Source organism: Orycteropus afer, unplaced genomic scaffold, assembly GCF_000298275.1.
Source record: "Orycteropus afer afer isolate SDZICR_OR568_19922 unplaced genomic scaffold, OryAfe1.0 scaffold00181, whole genome shotgun sequence".
In the NCBI taxonomy this organism is placed as follows: Eukaryota; Metazoa; Chordata; class Mammalia; order Tubulidentata; family Orycteropodidae; genus Orycteropus; species Orycteropus afer.
This window is the reverse complement of record NW_006921768.1, coordinates 6,820,912-6,834,156: the sequence shown is the minus strand read 5'-3', so window position 1 is coordinate 6,834,156 and position 13,245 is coordinate 6,820,912. Positions and strand designations below refer to the sequence as shown.

Sequence of the window (13,245 nt, the reverse complement as noted above, 5' to 3'; positions counted from 1 at the left end):
GTGGCTGTGATGATGGGATCAAGTATAGCAGGGATTGTGGGGCTGGCACGGGATCGGGCAGTGTTTCGTTCTGCTGTGCATGGGGTTGCTATGAGTTGGAAACGACTCGACGGCACTTAACAACAACAACAACAACATATTAGTGCAGAGACCCTGTTTGTCTTCATCAAGGCTTCCTAGCCCAGGGTCTTACATGGTAGACCCTCAATATGTATATATTGAATTAATGAATAAAATATGGATGACTATTGTATTAATCTCAGAAAGAAGATTGGGCAATCTACTTCTGTAGAGATACTGCCATGGAAGTCCAAGGAGGGGTCACTGTGGGTCAGGATTGACTTGACAGCAGTGAGTTTGGTTTTTTATTGTATTAAACAAAGTGGCCCTTTATTCCTATTTTCTGATTAACTTTAGGACAGTGAAAATTCAAGATTCAGCTGATGGACTTGGATTCCAGATTCGAGGATTTGGCCCATCGGTTGTGCATGCAGTTGGGAGAGGTAAGAAACTGATCTTGATTGTTAAACAGCTTTCTAGCATGGTTTGGCTATTCCTTGCTGAACGGGAATGCATTTAAGACATGCTTAATTATGTTGCTACTGAATTTTTTCATTTGTCATATTTTTACTGTATTAACTCAATTTCTAAATACATGTCAAAAACAAAATTGTAGGGTGTTTAAAATTCTTAGAATTTGTAAGGCCTATTTATTATTGTTAAAATGTTGATAATAAAAGTATAACACCTCCCAACCTTTTCTAAACACTCCAGTTCAGCCAAAGGATATATGATTTTAAGATTGTCTTATTGTATTTTTCTCTGATTATAAATAATTGTGTTTTTTGTTAGTAATTTGAACTCATTCCCATGGTTTACAGCCAAACAACAGACAGGCATAATTAGTTAGTAATTCAAAGGTCATGACTTCTCAGGTTTAAAAATGATCTGTGGGCTATATAACTTATAGTTATATAATTCCTTCATGTACCCAAGTAAACTATGGGTAAATCTCACCATTCATTTTAAATTTGATAAGTTTGTGACTAAAAACTTATGGTATATTTTATTCTTTTCTTTGACGGGTAAGCAAACCAGCCACTGACATCTCTTTTTATCATATTATATTTTTAAATTTTTACTGACTCTAGTAATGATTGAAGAGAGTAACTTTTAGATACGAAATTGCTCATCATATTGCTTAAGTTGTTGCCATTGCAAGAAGTGTCACTACAAGCTTAAAAAAGCCATGTGCTTATCTAACATGGGAAATATATGCTTTTTATTGCTAAGAAAAATAAAACATCTTAATGTGATCACCTACATATTATACAGGGAAACTTTGAGAGATCATTACTATGAGAACCAAATTTATCAAGAATATTCTATCTAGACTTTTATTAGATAATAAAACTTTTCATTTTTTTATGTATGAATCTTATTTTAACATACAAAGTGATAGATAATTAAAACTTTTCTAGTAATGCATGAAGTATTATGAAACCAAAAGGGAATATTGACACATTAAATACCTTTTTCATATTGACTAAACCAAAACATGTTAATTTTCATTAACAATGCCCCTTAAGCATTGACACTGTCCCTCCCACCTATCCCTGGGAACCACTAATAACCTTTGGTCTCTATCCAAAACCAAAAAACCAAACTCACTGCTGTTGAGTCGGATCCGACTCATAGTGACCCTTCCTTGGGTATCACTATGGAAGTAGATTACCCAACCTTCCTTCCAAGGAGTGGCTGGTGAGTTTGAACTGCCAGCCTTCTGGATAGCAGTCTAATGCCTTAGGTACTTGCCTTTTCTAGATTAAGTTGGATCATACACTATTTGTTCTTTATTTCCATTTGTTTTTAAAGGAACTGTGGCTGCAGCAGCTGGCCTTCACCCTGGACAGTGTATTATCAAAGTAAATGGAATCAATGTCAGCAAAGAGACCCATGCCAGTGTCATTGCCCACCTCACAGCCTGCAGGAAATACAGGCGACCAATGAAGGTAATCTGCCCTTTGGTGTATTTCCATCCAGTTGAAAACTTGCATAAAGTTTATAGTAGAGAACACAGCATAGTGCCAGAGATGTGTAGTTTCCAATTCCAAGCCCACATTTCAACACAGTACTGTAAATCTCATGATGATCTTATCTGCACAGTTAATTGTAATTGCTTGTATTTAAAGGATTATATTTTATTGTTACAGTTTTATACCTGTATAAAAAGTGCTGTGTGATATTTCCATTTTCACTGTGATATGAGTTTCCAAATTATTAGCTCTGTTAATCCAGTTAAATTCCAAAGGTTTGAACTATTTTCTTGACACTGTGATAGCTCTAGGATTTTAATGATCACTGTGTATCTATGTCTGCATATGTTAATTATATATACTTAAACTGTTTATTATAAGATTTCTATGAAAAAGTAAAAAATCTAAGTTTTATATGGTTTGTGGTTAAACTGTAATCAAGGGTGATTTATTACTCAGAAGGATTAAAAGATAGATCTATGAATTGGGAGCCCAATAAGAAGAAAGACATTCTTCCAATTTTCATATTATTTTCATTCAAGAAAGTAATATATTAAAATATATGACTGTAAGAAAAGTATTTAAATAGTTTATACAATTATAGATATTTGTTTCATCTAACTGCCCATCTAACATGTTTTAAAATATAATTTATAATTCATTTTAAGATATACTTGAGGCACTTAAGACATTTGGAATTATATCTTATTTAAAAATATATCTTTGTTAAACAATATCAGTGTCATTGACTTTCTATTAGTTTTTTTTTTTCCTTCTTTTTTTGTGAGTTGGGTGAAAGTTTACAAGGCAAATTCATTTTCTGTACAATAACTCATATGCATTTTGTTTCATGACATTGATTACAGTCCCCACAAAATATCAGCTCTCTTTCCATTTCCTGCCTGTGGTTACTCTTTCCATGTGTCCTTTTTTCCTACGCATTCTGCCCTATGAGCTGTCTGCCTATGTAAATACTGCCCTTCTGATCTCCGGTGATTGATTGTCCTAAGGAGTGTACCTACCTGGTGTCAATGTTCACCTTATATGCCTGTCAGTTGTTTGCCTGGAAACCGTGGAAGTGAGTTCAATTCCGTGCCTGAAGGATGAATAGAGGCCATAGTCTTGGGGGTTTCACCAGTCTCTGTCAGACCAATAAGTCATCTTTTTTATGATTTTGAGTTTTGTTCCACATTTTTCTCCCACTATATCCAGGATTGCCTGCACTAAGCCCTTTCAGAGTGGTTGACCATGGTAGCCGGGCAAAATCTAGCTCTTCTGGTCTCATGGTCATGTAGGCTGAGGTTTGCATGGGCCACTAGTCCCTTGGACTAATTGTGACCATCTGCTTCGGTATTCTTCATTTTCCTTTGCTCCAGGCAAGGAGAGACCAATTGTTTCATCTAGATGGCTGCTTGCAAGCTTTTAAGTCCCCAGTTGCTACTTACTAAATTAGGATGTAGAACAATATTTTTGTGTAGTGTGTTATACCAGTTGAGCTTAATGTCCCCCATGACCATGGTCCCAAGCCCATGGGTCCAACAACTCACTCACTCAGGTTTGTTGACTGTGGCTAAGAAGTTATCATAACTCTGCTCTCTGGTAGTTGTATTTATATGGACATTCTTACAGCACATACAAATACATATTCAGAAATACCATCTGCCTAACTTATAAATGGTCATGGGTTTATTCCCTTTTGCCTAGACATACCTCATCGTTCAGCTTGTCTACTTATGTATCTACCTGTAGATTAACATTTACTATTACTGATAATACAGTATTATGTATGTATAAGTGTTTATCTTTGTTGTCTGTACCTCTGGTGCACCTCTCTGTGTCTTCATTTTCCTTAGTGTTATTGTGTTGTTCACTCACTTTTGGTATACGGCCTTTCCCTTCACCCAAATCAATACTTGTCTTTTAGCTATCTAGCAAGTTTCCGTCCCCTCCCTCATCCCTGGAAACCAATACAGAAAGTTGCTTTCCATAAATAAACCTTTCCTTGACTTTTTACAGTAGTGGACTAATAGAGTATTTGTCCTTCTGTGATTGACTTGCTTCACCCAGCATAATAATGTCCTCCAAGTTCATATCCAAATTACGTGGTGTTTTGCAAATTCTGCATTATTCTTTAATGTTGCTTAGTATTCCATCATGTGTATGTACTGTAACTTGGTTATCCATTCCTCTATTGACAGGCACTAGGAGCTCTGGTAGCATAGTGTCTAAGGCACTTGACTGCTCACCAGAAGGCTGGCGGTTCAAACCCACCAGCCACTCCTCGGAAGGAAGGTTGGGCAATCCTACTTCTGTAGTGTTACTGCCTCAGAAACCCTAGGAAGGGTCGCTATGAGTTGGGGCCGACTCGGCGGCAAAATAACAACAACAACATTGACAGGCACTTAGGTTGTTTCAATCTCTTTGCTATTGTGAATAGTGCTGCAGTGAACATGGGTGTGGTAGTTCAGTTTGTGTGTCAACTTGAGTGGGCCTGGTTGAGTGGCTGGGCAGCTAGATGTAGTATTCCCCATGATGAGAGTGGTAATCAACTCCATGGCTGAATCTACACTGAGCAGCTGAGTAGCTGCCTTAGGGAATGTGGTCTGCTTCCTGTATATAAGCAGAAACCTTGGGGAATGATAGCTAGCTTATGGCACGCTTGGACCCTGCATGTGGCTATGTTGCTGTTCAGCAGCCTTCCATGCTCTGCTGACCTGGGAATTTACAATGGACTTGAATTAATGGCCTACCATGTGGTTTGGTATCATCGGGACTTTTTACTTGTCAATCTTGGGCTTGGCAGCCTCAGCAGCCAGTGGCTGTCTGAGTGAAGAAACACCTCTACTAACTCCAGTGGGCTGGGGGCTGGAGGCAGAGCTGAAGCCCAAGGTTGAGAGGCTTTCACCCAGCCCCTAGAACCTGGCACTTTGAATTCAGACTTCTAGACTCCTGAACTGTAAGAGAATAAACTCCTGTTTGTTAAAGCCATCCCATTTGTAGTATATTCTTGTCAGAGTGACACTAGATAACCAGAACAATGGGTGTGCATGTATCTATTCATGTTCTGGCTCTCACTTCTTTAAGATATATACCTAGTGATGGAATTGCTGGATCAAATGGTATATCTGTTTCCAACTTTTTAAGGAATCGGCATACCAATTTCTACAGTGGTTGTATCATTTTACAATCCCACCAGCAGTGTAAGAGAGTCCCATCTCACCACATCCAGATGCAAATCAAAACAACAGTGGGATACTATCTCACACCAGCAATAATAGCAACAAAGTTCACCAAGACAAAAAATAACAAACACTGCTGAGGCTGGGACTCTCATACCCTGCTGGTGGGACTGTAAAATGGTACAACCACTGTAGAAATCAGTATGGTGATTCCTTAAAAAGTTGGAAATATACCATTTGATCCAGGAATCCCATTACTAGATATATATCCTAAAGAAGTGAGAGCCAGGACATGAATAGATTTGCATCTCTTCAAGAGCTCAGGTGGCATAGTGCCTGAGGCATTTTGACTGCTAAATAGAAGGCTGGGAGTTCAAACCCATCAGCCACTCCTCAGAAGGAAGGTTGGACAATCTACTTCTGTAGTGATACCTCCTCAGAAACCCAAGGAGGGGTCACTATGTGTCAGATCCAACTCAATGGCAGTGGGTTTAGTTTTGGTTTTGGTAATGGCTAACGAGAAGCTCTGGTGATGTAATGCTTAAGACATTTGACTGCTAACCAGAAGGCTGGCGGTTCAAACCCACCAGCCACTCCTTGGAAGGAAGACTGGACAATCTGTTTCCAAAGAGATACCACCTTGGAAACCCAAGGAGGGGTCACTATGAGTTGAAATGGAGTTGTTTTTTTTTTTTTTTTTGTGGAATGGCTTATGATGGCAAACATTTCTTCATGTGTTTGTTGGCTGCCTGAATATCTTCTTTGGTTAAGTGTCTTCATGTCTTCTGCCCATTTTTCAATTGGATAGTTTGTCTTTTTGATTTTGAGGTTTTGGAATTTTCTATAAATTTTAAATATAAGTCCCTGGTCAAGTATGTCATTGCTGGATATTTTTTTCCCAATCTGTAGGGTCTCTTTTGGGAGCTCTGGTAGCGTAGTGCCTAAGGCACTTGACTGCTAACCAGAAGGCTGGCGGTTCAAACCCACCAGCCACTCCTCGGAAGGAAGATGGGGCAATTTACTTCCGTAGTGATGCTGCCTCGGAAACCCAAGGAAGGGTCGTTATGAGCTGGGTCAGACTTGATGGCACATAACAACAACAACAGGGTCTCTTTTTATTCTTTTGGAGAAGCTTTTTGATGCACATAAGAATTTATTATTTAGAGGGTCCCAATCATCTAGTTTCTCTTCTGCTCCTTGTGCATTTTGGGTTATACTTGATAGTGGCATAGTGCTTAAGGCATTTGACTGCTAACTAGAAGACTGGTAGTTGAAACCCACCAGCCACTCCTTGGAAGGAAAATTGGGCAATCTACTTCCATAGAGATACTGCCTTAGAAACTCAAGGAGGTGTCACTATGAGTCGAATCAACTTGACAGCAGTGAGTTTGGTTTTTTCGTTTTTAAGTTTGTTCCTATTTTTTCTGTGATGAAATGTAGTTTTAGGTTTCAAATTTAAGTTTTTGATCTATCTCGAGTTAGTTTTTGTGCATGGTGTAAGGTATGGATCTTGTTTCATTTTTCTGCAAACGGATATCAAGTTTCGCCAGCACCATTTGGTAAAGAGACTATTTCTCCCCCATTTAATGGATTTCAGGCAGCTTTCTATTAGTTTTTGATGATGATTTTCTCTCCCTTTCAAATGTCATTCTTTTAACAAACTGGAAGAATAGGTGAGATGGCTAAGTCTCCTTCTGAAACAAGTTATAAAAGGAATTTTCATTTTAAGAAGCATTAAAATGTTTGAGGTTTTTATTCCACCCTCATTTCCAGCAAGATTCCATACAATGGGTTTATAACAGCATTGAGAGTGCCCAAGAAGACCTGCAGAAATCTAACTCCAAGGTACCTGGCGATGAAGCGGGGGACGCTTTTGACTGCAAAGTAGAAGGTAAGTTCCTCCTTTTTCTCCTCTTTTGCTCATAGTGTTCTTTTTCACTTGCCTGTGCCTGTTGTGGTTGTTGTTAGGTGCCACTGATTCATTCTGACTCATAGAGACCTTGTGTACAACAGAATAAAACACTGTTCTCTCCTGTGCCAGCCTTACAATTGTTGCTATATTTGTATTATTGCAGCCACTGTATCAGTCCCTCTAATTCAGGGTTTTCTGCTTTTTTGCTGACCCTCTATTTTACCAACCATGATGCCCTTCTACTGGGACTGATTCCTCCTGATAACATGTCCAAATTGTGTGAGATGAAGTCTTGCCATCCTCACTGCTAAGGAGCTGGTTGTACTTCTTCCAAGATGGAGTTTGTTTTTTTGTTTGAGGGAGGGAATTTCAAGGACCTCAAATCTACACAGTCTCTCCAGATTGTCTTTTTTAAGTAGAAATCCTGACTTTAAGTCATGCCTGCTTTTAACCAAAAAAAAAAATTATAAAACTCTATATGTACTTTTTATATTAATATAACTATTTGTACATGTGGTCCAAAGATCAAGCAGATGTGCAAAGATAAGGCTAGTTATGTTAGAGTTAAAAATAAAAATAACCAAGATCACTCAAACTAACAAAAAAAGAAATTTGGCAGTTAATAAATTCCACTCAAGCATATTTTTTCTGAAATAGTAGAATGTCACCAAAAATATTTCAATTTGCAACAAGGATAGATCCTTTCATTTAGCACATAAGATTTCCCATCCTTTAAAGAACTCTAAAATTTATTGAAGGGATTCAGTTATTTGAATAGGCTAATGAACTCTTCATTAATGTGCTGCATTAAAATTGCCTTTAACCCAGAAGTAATTGACAAGTTCAACACCATGGCTATCATCGAGGGGAAGAAGGAACACGTGAGCCTGACTGTGGACAATGTGCACCTGGAATATGGGGTAGTGTATGAGTACGACAGCACAGCTGGGATCAAGTGCAACATGGTGGAGAAGATGATTGAGCCCAAAGGTTTCTTCAGCTTAACTGCCAAGGTATGAGCAATCCTGGGAAAACAAAGTTCTTTGTTCTAAAAAAAAAGCACCCCCAATCTCTAGTTTTTGATGTTTTTAGAGCTGTACATGCTGTGACTGTTAGCTCATGAAACTTGTTTTTGTATTTTCGCTCTTCATTTCTCAGTGTGTACATAATCTTCTTTGTCTTGGTCTCTTTTGGAAGACAATGTGAAGTTGGATGGGACTCTTAATTGGGCAAGTGTTAGGCTTCACCACATTTATTAAGTTTGCTACGTATATTCATTCAGTATCATGAATACCTTTCAGAGGAGATCATGAGAGGTGATGCTATTTTTTGCTTTTTTAAGGTACAACTAATCCTATGCAGAGTATTGTGAAATATAAAAAAAATCTCACATTTGCAAGTCTAATATTTATTTCATTAAACTTCCAGGAAGCTTAGAGATCAGGTTATGAATAGATCCTCAAACATTTCTGTAATTCTTGTTGGAAAGGGCTACATTGTAAGGTATTTAGACTAAAAGCAAGACAGGGAGGGAGGAAGAGAATCTTCATCCAAATGGAGAAAACAAATGTTAAGAAAGAGGTGATGGTAAGTTTGCTTTTCATGGCTCTTCCACAAGGTAAATCCATCAACCACCTACTGCATCCTCCAAAAGTTCTTTACAGTTTATGTGTCCTGTGAGAATTCAGATATTACAAGGCAAAAAAATGAGATATATTCCTCACCTTAATTTCTTCATTTCAATTCTTATTTCAAATATTTAAAGTTCATTGAGTTAACATTTGTAACATGTTTTTTTGTTTTAATTTTAGTGGGACCCAATAATATATAGAGAGAAAAAAAAATAATATTTCAAAAGACAACTACTTTATGTTTTATATTTTGAATTTTAATTTTATAAAAACTTCATCATTTTAGTGATACCATATAACTATATGTATCTATTGCTATAAAATACATATTTTCAAAATGTAGCCCCTTCCCATCTATATTGTACTGTTAAGGGGGCCCATGTAAATATTTGCGATCAGAGTAGTGTAATTATCTCATGTTCCCACTATTTAAAGTTCACACAATTACATGATTATTTTATGTATGATAGTATAAACTAGTACTACAAATACAATTCCATTTTACAATGAAGGAAAGAAAGTCAAAGAAGTTAAGAAATTTAACTGATATCATGTCACTAACAATAAGCTCAGCTTTAATTTTTAAAGTAGTGATTAAATAAAAATCTTACTGTGTATGGACTGTCATATGGAATATGAATTTGTTCTGTAAACTTTTACCCAAATCACAATTAAAAAAAAAAAAAAAAAACTTCTTAGCAAAAAAAAAAATATTACACTCTTCATGATATTGAGATGGAGGTGGTGAGGAGCTCAAATGTAATATCTATACATTTTATCTTTCATATAATATTATAAAGATATGTAATCTTTGGACAAACATAAATGCTATGTATAAGTATACCACATAATTAACTCTCAGATCATTGAAATTTCTCAATGGTCAATGGTACACACATGTACTCGTGCATACCCACTTACACATATACCACACACACACAAGCTGCCTTACAGATGCTTCAAAAAGTCAAAAGAATTCGCTAATTGAAAACAGCATGTAGGTACTTTTATCTTCTTCTTCTACCAAAGAATGCTCAGACAATGCAGGGATCATAGCTTTGCACCTTAGCAAGATAGCTGCTTTCCATTTATTCATTCCTTTAGCAAACTTTAAATGCACTCTCTATGCAGAGCTCTCAGTAGCATGTGTGGATGCTTTTGGTTTTGTCTAGTTTTTGTTATTCTACTAGCAAATTCACACATACACACACAAAAAATATGCTGAGTAACTTGAATTAAATTTAGGAGATATGTTTCCACATTGAGTGTACAGATTTATCCAGCACAGACTCTGAAGTCTACTCATCCCCTCGAGCAGGCTTTTATAGCCAGCAGAAGACAAAACAGGGGATCTCTAACAGACAAGTCAGTCACCACACTACCAGTGCTTTACTGAAAATAAAATTCCAGATAGTTGCAAAAAGACAAATAACAAAGATCACCCTGTGTTCTTATATTATGAAAATTTTTTTTTGGCTAATCATGAAGTTTTAATTTTTTTTTGTCTTGATTCTTTGTGTGTGTGTGTGTGTGTGTGTGTATCTCTGTGTGTGGCTGTGTGTGAGTTTCATTACTACAGATTCTTGAAGCCTTGGCTAAAAGTGATGATCATTTTGTACAAAGCTGTACCAGCCTTAACTCTTTAAATGAAGTGATTCCTACTGACCTTCAGAGCAAATTCAGTACCATTTGCAGTGAAAAAATTGAGCACATATGTCATAGAATATCCAGCTATAAAAAGGTAAAGGATCTATGTATCAAATTGATTTAAAATGTAATTATTATTTAAACTATTATTATTTGAAGATGGAATTTAATTTAATTATTGATATTTGAGTTGAGTGCATTTGAAAAAGAAAACAGACAGTCAGATTTGTCCAATGAGTTTTTGGAGTGTGTGATGACCAGATTTCTTTATAAAAATCACTTTGGCAGCAGTTTAGGAAGAGGGTTGGTGGGGGAAGAGCCAGAGTGGGGAGAATAGGAAGTTGTCTTTTCTACCTGTCTGTGTACAAGTTAATGGTGATGTGGACTTGTGTAGAAGCATTGGAGATGAAGGAAAGAGATCCCTTCAAGATATGTATTAGGAAAAAAATAAAAAAAGCTTACTGTAGTTGAGTCAGTTCTGACTTATTGCAAGCCATTCTTGGGTTTCTGAGGCGGTGTCTCTACAGAAGTGATTGCCTGGTCTTCCTTCCAAGAAGTGGCTGGTGGGTTTGAATCTCCAGTCTTCTGGTTAGCAGTCAAGTGCTTTAGGCATTTATACAACCTTACGATGATTTGGTTATGGTGGATTAAGAAAGTATCATTCCTTGGTTTCTAACAACAACAGAAAATTTGTGATAATCTGAGTGCATGTTGTGGTGGATTAGAATTACATAGTACTGAGTTTTCCCCAAATGTTGGGAATTCTCAAAACATCATCCTGGTGAATAAGAACTGTCTCCCAGCTATAAAGGAAAAAGAAAGATGGACCAACTTATGATCAGTTTAGTAGATGGTAATATAATATAACCAAATTATCTGAGAGGAAAAATAAAAACAACAACTCACTGCCATCGAGTCAATTGCAACTCATACTGACCCCTCCTTGGTTTTCTGAGGTGGTATCACTATGGAAATAGATTGCCCAACCTTCCTTCTGAGGAGTTGCTGGTAGGTTTGAACCACCTGCCTTATAGTTAACAGCCAAATGCCTTTGGCATTAAGCCACCAGAGCTCTTTTCTGTACATTATTGTTATGCAAACCTCAGAAGAGCCTTGTGTACTGACTCTTGTCATCTTGCTGTTTCTCAGACAATTACAGACTAAGGATTTGCTTAAAGTCACATAGCTATCAAGTAGCAGACTAGATATGCATCCTATGATGTGCTGTCTCATTTGTTTTTATTTTTAATTTAGAAAGAAACTTCTAATCAACTGGGATCTATGTGCTTTAAAAGCTTTTTCTTTTCATAACCATAAACATATTCAAAGTAATTGGCTATCATTCTCACTAGATGGAGAAGCAAAGTTAGCAAGAAAACATTTCAAGAACCTTTCTTATTTGAGTAAAATGTGGATACCTAAGAATAGCCCTTGACCATATAAGATTAACTCCAATTATGTGTCAACTTCATGTCAATGGAAACTATAGCATTTGTGATTATAAATTTTTAATTCCTACATATTTACTTTTAAACAATTATTAACATGTTTTTCTTCCAGGTGAAGCCTTTAAACATACCTTTTTCCATGAAATAAAACGTATCCATAAAAACAAACAAACAAAAAGAGACCTAGCTTTACTTTATTTTTTGACTTTTTAAATGTTTTAGGTTTTAAAATAGAAACCAGCTGATTTCTACTATTTCTATAGCCAGGCTGCTATGATCATAATAGATTTTCTTGCACAGGCCACAGATGTTTTCAGCACATGTATGAGAGAAGTTTGGACCCTGCTCGTGATCTAAATGAATCATACCCAGACATTTACTCTCAGTGGAATAGAATGTGTGGGTGGTTCAGATGTACAAACATGCACTGTTTGGAGGAACACTTTCACCCTACACTGTCCTTAGAACTTTTCTTATTTCTGGACTTATTTTTGGATTTTAGAGTAATTCCATAATTAGGCTTATTTTGGGTATTGAGGATACATTCTTAAATATTAGTATTTATCAGCACTCATGAGATAGTTCCTATTTTACACAGAAATGTTACATGTAGAAATTAAAAGTCTTATTTTGAACATTACAAGTACATGCAGTTGTGATTGCCACATAATCTTGAAACTGATACATGAATTGAAGGTTATAGAGCTGGAAAATTGTGAGTAAAATCCCTCTTCATATTCTCACATCCGATAGGGTTGTTGTTGTCATGTGCCGTCGAGTTGTCTCTGACTCATAGTGACCTTGTGTACAATAGAACGAAACACTGCCCGGTCCTGTGACAGCCTCACTATCCCTACTACACCTGAGCCCATCGCTATAGCCATTGTGTCTGTCCATCTCATCGAGGGCCCTCCCCTCTTTTATTTACCCTCCACTTTACCAGACATGACATCCTTCTCCAGAGAATGGTCCCTTCTGACAACATGACCAAAGCAGGTGAGATGAAGTCTGGACATTCTCACTTCCAAGGAGCATTCTGGCTGCACTTCCTCCAGGACATATTTGTTAGTCTTTTTAGCAATCCACAGTACTTTCAATAATCTTCGCAAACACCACAACTCAAAAACATCAACTCTTTTTAGATCCTTCTTATGTCCAGCTCTCACATGCATATGAGGCATTTGAAAATACTATGGCTTGGATTAAGCGCATCCTAGTCTTAAAGGAAATATCTTTGCTCTTCACCACTTGAAAGAGGTATTTTGCAGCAGATTTGCCCAAGGCAATATATCTTTTGATGTCTTGACTGATGTTTCCATTGGAGTTGATTGTAGAACCAAGTGATATGAAGTCTTTGACAGCTTCAATCTTTTCTCCATCTATCATGATGCT

General features: G+C 36.9%; 1 protein-coding gene across 1 annotated transcript in view; it reads left to right on the top strand.

The window, feature by feature from the left end:
* Positions 1-13,245, top strand: part of PREX2 (phosphatidylinositol-3,4,5-trisphosphate dependent Rac exchange factor 2) — a 466,421-nt gene that overhangs the window by 276,203 nt on the left and 176,973 nt on the right. The window contains exons 19-23 of the mRNA XM_007947357.2: positions 418-503; positions 1,876-2,012; positions 6,989-7,106; positions 7,956-8,140; positions 10,338-10,499. Coding sequence (XP_007945548.1) covers positions 418-503; positions 1,876-2,012; positions 6,989-7,106; positions 7,956-8,140; positions 10,338-10,499 — 688 coding nt within the window. The remainder of the gene's footprint in view (positions 1-417; positions 504-1,875; positions 2,013-6,988; positions 7,107-7,955; positions 8,141-10,337; positions 10,500-13,245) is intronic.